General features: G+C 50.7%; 1 protein-coding gene across 1 annotated transcript in view; it reads left to right on the forward strand.

Moving 5' to 3' along the window:
• slc22a7a (solute carrier family 22 member 7a) overlaps positions 1-7,500 on the forward strand; it is a gene marked incomplete at both ends in the record, with an annotated part of 12,640 nt that overhangs the window by 4,110 nt on the left and 1,030 nt on the right. Inside the window, 7 exons of the mRNA XM_083936084.1 lie at positions 166-320; positions 1,312-1,480; positions 1,572-1,695; positions 3,161-3,270; positions 3,364-3,578; positions 6,296-6,404; positions 7,426-7,500. The exon at positions 7,426-7,500 is cut by the window's right edge and continues 132 nt beyond it. Of these exons, the coding sequence (XP_083792210.1) occupies positions 166-320; positions 1,312-1,480; positions 1,572-1,695; positions 3,161-3,270; positions 3,364-3,578; positions 6,296-6,404; positions 7,426-7,500 (957 nt within the window). The remainder of the gene's footprint in view (positions 1-165; positions 321-1,311; positions 1,481-1,571; positions 1,696-3,160; positions 3,271-3,363; positions 3,579-6,295; positions 6,405-7,425) is intronic.

Consider the following 7,500-nt stretch of genomic DNA (forward strand, 5'->3'; position numbering starts at 1 on the left):
GGATCCATGACAGTCTGAACCTGCACCTGGAGGTGGATCCATGACAGTCTGATGACATGACAGTGTGCGTGTGTGTGTGTGTGCGTGCGTGCGTGCGTGCGTGCGTGCGTGCGTGCGTGTGCGTGCGTGTGTGTGTGTGTGTGTGTGTGTGCGTGTGTGTTCCAGGTTTGGCCGTAAATCGATGCTCCTGGTGGCTTTAATCGCCTCCACTACGCTGGGCGTCGCCTCGGCCTTCTCCACCTCCTACGTCATGTTCGCCGTCTGCAGGGCGCTCAGCGGCGCCGCCCTCAGCGGGCTGTCCATCATCGGCATCGTCCTCGGTGAGAACGCACAGACACCATCGTAACAGACACACTTCCTAACTGCCTTTACGGGGATGGGAACTAAGCTGCTGAGTGTGTTTCACAGTGACTCTTTTCAGCTGCACCCCCCCCCCCCATAACTCCACGTTGTACGGTCTAAAATTATGAATCCCTGCATTTTTGTTAGAGGGTCTGAAGATAATCATGAGCCTGCTGATTGGAGATGATCTCCTCTCCACAACACAAACAGGCTGCAGTACCGGGCTTGGCCACTACGCCCGTGGTGGCGCACGACCAGAGCCAGAGTTGAGACGAGCGCAGTTATGGAGCAAGAGCTGTGCACGTTGGTCTCATGGACAGTGTGTTAGCTGTGCACGTTGGTCTCCTCATGGTCAGTGTGTTAGCTGTGCACGTTGGTCTCATGGACAGTGTGTTAGCTGTGCACGTTGGTCTCATGGACAGTGTGTTAGCTGTGCACGTTGGTCTCATGGTCAGTGTGTTAGCTGTGCACGTTGGTCTCATGGTCAGTGTGTTAGCTGTGCACGTTGGTCTCCTCATGGTCAGTGTGTTGGCTGTGCACGTTGGTCTCCTCATGGACAGTGTGTTAGCTGTGCACGTTGGTCTCATGGACAGTGTGTTAGCTGTGCACGTTTGTCTCATGGACAGTGTGTTAGCTGTGCACGTTGGTCTCATGGACAGTGTGTTAGCTGTGCACGTTGGTCTCCTCATGGACAGTGTGTTAGCTGTGCACGTTGGTCTCCTCGTGGACAGTGTGTTAGCTGTGCACGTTGGTCTCCTCATGGTCAGTGTGTTAGCTGTGCACGTTGGTCTCATGGACAGTGTGTTAGCTGTGCACGTTGGTCTCCTCATGGTCAGTGTGTTAGCTGTGCACGTTGGTCTCATGGTTCCCAGTCTCTGATCCTTTCAAATGTTTCTGTGATGCAGCAAACTTGACACAAATCATAGAACCAACCCGACCTGATCTGTTCCTGTTCCTGTTCCTGTTCAGGTATCGAGTGGACGGACGTGAAGCACCGGACCTTCATCGGCACCGTCATGAGTCTGTCGTGGAGCGTGGGGAACATGCTCCTGGCCCTGCTGGCCTACTTCATACGGGACTGGAGACACCTGACGCTGGCGGTGACGGCCCCCTGCGCCGCCGCCATCATCTCCTGGTGGTGAGGTGGATGTTGGGAGCAGCTCCTGCTCTCCGTGCTCACGTTAAATATGTAAGTGTGTTTCTAACAGCCGGACTGTGTCGGTGCTCAGGTGGCTGCCGGAGTCGGCCCGCTGGCTGCTGGCCCACGGCCGAGCGGAGGAGGCCAGGACGTATCTGCTGCAGTGCGCCAAGATGAACCGCAGGAACCAAAACCCCTCCAGTCTGGACGCTGAGGTACGGCTCTCTGAGTCAACGGGAACATCCAGCTGCAACTCATGCTTCACATTAAAAGCCTGACGGGGAGCAGGAGCCGCTGAGAGGCTTTTAATGTGAAACATCAGCGCGCAGGAAGTGTTGACGGGATCAAAGAAGTAAACAACGCGATGCCGTTGTCGTGGAAATCAACATTATAGTGAATTTATCAAGACAACAGGTGAACGTGATGACGTCTCTTCTACTACTACTCAAAGAAACTGAAACTACTCAAAGAAACTGAAACTACTCAAAGAAACTGAAACTACTCAAAGAAACTTAACTACTCAAAGAAACTGAAACTACTCAAAGAAACTAAACTACTCAAAGAAACTGAAACTACTCAAAGAAACTGAAACTACTCAAAGAAACTGAAACTACTCAAAGAAACTAAAACTACTCAAAGAAACTGAAACTACTCAAAGAAACTAAAACTACTCAAAGAAACTAAAACTACTCAAAGAAACTGAAACTACTCAAAGAAACTAAAACTAATTCATAAAACAGATCCAACGCGTACAGCGTAAAGTCCGTCTGTCGGGGAGATATTCAGTCACTTCTGAAACATAAACAATCTTAAAAAGCATCTTTTTATTAAAGAAGAATGAAGTTTCCAAATAACTTCAAGCACATCTTTGACATTCACGTGTTATTTCTCTGTTCCGTCCGTTCACGTGAAATCTTAGGAAATCGTACGTTCAACCGTCGGTTCGATGTCTCCAGAACGCTTTTGCACAAATGTTTGTTAAATATCTGCGAAGACTCGGTTCTGTCAGTTCCCTCCTCTCTCCCTTTTGTGTGAGTTTGTCTCCGTCTGTCTGTGTTTCCCTGCATGTGTGTGTCGTCTGTCGTCTAGGTCCGGTAGGCGTTCCCCCCCCCAGCTGCAGCCTGTTACGCTGATCACCTGGTAACTACTTATACCCTGAGCGGACAGGCGTGCAGCGGCGGACCGTTGTATTCCTTCATTGCCATTCCTTTGTCGTTGTGGTTTCACGCTCGTCGTCGTTGAGTTTATTCTAATCGTGTTTGTTTCTGTTTCTCCGTAGTTTCCCGTCTCCCTGATCATCCGTCGTCTCCTCGTTCCTGTTCTTCCCTCGACCGTCTCGTTCTTCGTATTCCTGTTTTTCCCTGTAGTTCATTCATTCGTTCATCTTCAACCTCTTGTCCCAGTCGGGGTAGGGGGGGGGAGGGGGGACTGGAGCCGATCCCAGCTGACATTGGGTGTGAGGCGGGGTCCACCCTGGACAGGACGCCAGTCTATCACAGGGCCTGTCCTCTCCCTGTAGTGTTTTGCGTTTTGTTTGTAACTGTATTAAATATTTGTTTGTACTTTTATTGCATCGGGTCGTTATCTCTGAACCGTTCATGACGATGTCTTCGGAAAGCTTTTGCACAGCAGTCGGTCTGACGTCTCACACGTTGTGTCTGAGCTCTTCTGTCATTTCAGGCTCTGAGGAAGGTGACGGTGTCTGAGGTGGCGGAGAAGAACCACTCCTACCTGGATCTGTTCAAAACGCCTCAACTGAGGAAGATCACGCTCTGCTCCGGACTCTTCTGGTACTGAATCCTCCCCTGACCTTTGAACCTGGTGTCTGTTGTGTGTGTGTGTGTGTGTGTGTGTGTGCGTAACCACCGTGTGTGTACCTGTAGGTTCGCCGTTGCCTTCCTCTACTACGGGATCAGCTTCAGGATCTCTGGATTCGGCGTCAGCATCTACCTCACGCACTTCATCTACGGCGCCATCGAAGTTCCTGCCAAAATCCTGACCTTCTACGTCCTGGACCGGGTCGGCCGGCGGAACGGCCAGGCGTGGTTCCTGATCACAACGGGAGCTCTGATTGGGATGAACACAGCCATACCTTCAGGTGACATCACTTCCTGTCCCGCAGACAGACACACGGTTAAAGAGTCACAGAGTTCGGTTGTGTCCAGTCAAGTTTAGCTACATCCACACTTCTTTCAAAAATGGTGTTTCAAAACTAACACTGTCAGGAACGACCACGGGAGCGTGCCCGTCCTCTGGGCGTGTGTTGGCGGTGTAAACAGGAAGTAGGTTGTGTGTAGTTCCTGTGCGTCAGGGCAGAGATTTATCGTGTGGAGCGACGACGAGGTGGAGCCGTTCCTGACACCTGAGGGTAGAAACACAGACTGGGAGTCGACGGAGCATCGTCCACGTCCGGAGGAAGCCAGATTTATTATTCGTTAACTTTTTAAAGAAAAAATAAAAATAAAATGAGTAGCTAAACAAACATCCTGTTCAGTATTAGTCAAATCAAATCCAAGATGGCGGCATGTTAGGTTGCATGGGTGTTTGTCTTTGGAGTCAGTTCTTGCTTCATCATGTGAGAACACTGTACTTTTCATTATCTGAGCGTTTGAAAAGCTGAAACCAGGACAGGTTGGACAGCAATCCTCCCGGGCCCTGATTACATTCAACAGCCCGGTGGTGCAACCCGGCCCCGCTCTGCTAACATCCCCATTAGCATTAACTTCCTGCTACTCTTCGTAGGTTCAGTAGTATAATCTCACCATGGCACTTATAATGTTTTGGTTACCTCTCTGTGAACATAAAGGATATGTGGATAGTATGAAGAGAGTATTCTTACAAAGACTTTATTTGTTTGACAAATCAAAGGTGACAAACGCACAGGAGCTAATGGGCTTTCAGGAGTGTCTAGTATCTTGTGTTTGCTCTTCCTCTCAGCAATCAAAAGTACCTTTTAAGCCTCCGTCTGTTAAACGATTATTGTGTTCCATCAGAAATCTCTTGGCCTGCTTCCTTAAAGAGATCTGATATTACAAAAAATACAAATAGTTGCCATTACAGACACACTTTAGGGTCCTTGTCCCCCCCTCCAGGCCCGTTTGTACTCACACTACCTGGGCCTCGGAGAATGCTTCTTGCTGCCTATACGTCATCACGCCGTAACACGTCACACGCATTGATGACGTCATGGCAATGTGTTGCAAGCGTGCCGCTCCTAGACGCGGTACGGTTGCACTCACACTGGTCACTGGAACCAGACTTCAGCCGTTGGGCACGGTACGGATGGACAGTGGGAGTGTGACCTACCGGATTGTGTTTACAGACACCCATTGACTTTTGAAACAGATCTGGTCTTGGTTTGATGAACGTGAGAAACTAAATTAACTAAATTGGATTTGGTTAAAATATGGGCAACTTCAACAGATGTTGATGTCATGGTTACGGCCTAGCTGGACCCTAAAGCAGCGGCAGGCAGGTTAGGTAGGTGCGTCAAAAATGTTGATCTTAACAAGGGGCTCCACAAGTAGAAGTCAACCGCCAGACGACGCTCAGGCACGGGGCAAACTCAGGAACTCGAGGTACGAAGAACTGAAACTGTCATGAACGGTTCAGGTGTAACAGGAAAAGTGGACCCGATGCAGCAAAGTCACAAAACAAACGTTTGATATAAAGAACGGACAAACGCAAAAACTAACTAAACGAACACGGGATGAACAGGAACAGGGAGACGACGGACGATCAGGAGACGGACGGGAACACGGGAAACGAACACGATTAATCAACTTCCTACGGGGAGCGTGAAAACCACAACGAGGAAGGAGACGGCAGTACAGGGGGAATAGTTTTACCAATGAAGGGTCGACGACGGTCCGGCGCTGCATGCCTGTCAGCTTCAGGTGTTTAAGGTGTTGGGGTAATCAGCGTAACAGGCTGCAGCTTTGGGGGAACGCCTACCGGACCTACACAGAGACGAGGGAGAGACACATGCAGGGAAACACAGACAGAGGGAGACAAACTCACACAGAACGGACGAGAGGAGGAACTGACAGAACCAGGTCATGACAGAAGAGCACACACACAAAAACATCAGATCTAATTTAGTCTAGAGCAAGACTGCAGCAAAGACTCACCAGGAGAGGAAGGTCGGCTCTACCGACAAGACGGAGTTATCTGGCAGGGGAGCAGGGCCAAGACCAGGTGTATATGCAGAGGTGGTACTGATTGAATGGCTGCAGGTGTTCCCCGTCAGCCTCGTCAGCCAAGCCCTGCAGACGGGGAGGAACAAAGAGGCAGGGTAAAAACGCTCAGACCCAGAACCCTCACAGTGATGGTTGCATCAGAGACATGGTGGAGTAAATCTATTCAGGATAATCAGGTTAGTTTGGATGATATAACTTCTTTAGTACAGATCGATTGTGTGGCGATTCATACAAAGAACATTTCATTCAACAGTTCAGTCCCTAAACTATGTGATAGGATGTTACAGACCTCCATCAGCATCAACAGAGACAGAATCCTCATCATCAGAGTCTTTAGCTCATGTTCGACACATGAGCTCGTCTTCATGGGAGACTCAGGAAGACGCTTCCCCCTCATATCCAAGAGGCTTCATCAGTGGATCAGAGGGGAAACGTCTCCCTGACAAAGAACCAAGTCCAGCTGCTTTGGACTGAAGTTGCTTTGAGGAGAACGACGAGCTGGACACATGAGAACCTTCACAGGCTTAACGTTTGTTATGAATCGACGCTGTAAATGTAAATGTTTTGTCTCTGCGCAGATCTTTAATGTTTATCTGATCATCTGCTTCTCTCCCAGAGTTCTCCGTGCTCCGTACGTGCATCACCGTGGTGGCGAAGGGTTTCTCCGAGGCGGCGTTCACCACAGCGTTCCTCTACTCCGCTGAACTCTACCCGACCGTCCTCAGGTAACGGGACCACATGAGACCTCCAGCCTCTGCTCCCCACCTGTCACTCAGCGGAGCCACGCCCCTAATTATCCACAACTTCAGGCCTCAAGTGAACTTTCCTTCCTTTAAATGTCTGGAAAAGTTTAAACTAGATCTCTAAAAGTAACGTCTGCTGGTTTCCAACATCGTTTCCCATTGAACCCTTTTTTCTCCGGGGGCCTCGTTCCTAAAGATCGCTGTGCACAGAAACCGCGCGTAGACGGGCAGAGAAACGTTGGTGTTCATAGAAGAATGATTTGCGGAGAAGCGTGCGTGTTCCGACCCAAATGCACGACTCCACTCTGGTTCAAAGTGCAACAAACAGTCTTAAATGTTCAAATGGTGCGAGCACAGGTGCGAGGTGGAGGGGGGGTGCGAGGTTCCAGGATCCTGATGTGGGAGGTGAAGTCACCGAGGAGTGCGTGGATGCAGGTGGCGTGATGTGAGGTCCGCTGTAGGGGAATGGTGATGCAGGCAGGCAGGTCCACAGGCAGGCAGGTCCACAGACAGGCGGGTCCACAGGCAGGCGGGTCCACAGGCAGGCAAGTCCACAGGCAGGCAGGTCCGCAGGCAGGCAGGTCCACAGGCAGGCGGGTTCACAGGCAGGCAAGTCCACAGGCAGGTCCACAGGCAGGTCCACAGGCAGGTCCACAGGCGGGTCCACAGGCAGGAAGCAGCGCTCAGGACTGCACAGCAAAGCACAGAAATCCCGTAGACTGACGAAATGATCTGGTGATGAGCAGGAGGGAAACCAGTGGCTTTATGTGAGGCTTGATTGTAGAGTGAGTTCACCTGCTTCACCTGTGGAGCAGAAGCCACGCCCACATGCACACACACACACACACACACACACACACACACACACACACACACACACACACAGCACAGATGATCTGTGAAGGGTTCTACGCACAGTTGTGGAAATGAGGCCCCGGGTTGGTGATGCTGAGCGGTTGAAACTGAAGCGTGTCGTGTTGTCGTGTTGTCGTGTTGTCGGCAGGCAGTGCGGGTTGGGCTACACCTCGTGTCTCTGTCGCCTCGGGAGCTCTCTGGCTCCGATGGTCCTGCTGCTGGA

The sequence above is a fragment of the Echiichthys vipera genome (assembly GCF_963691815.1).
Source record: "Echiichthys vipera genome assembly, chromosome: 2".
NCBI classification, from domain to species: domain Eukaryota; kingdom Metazoa; phylum Chordata; class Actinopteri; order Perciformes; family Trachinidae; genus Echiichthys; species Echiichthys vipera.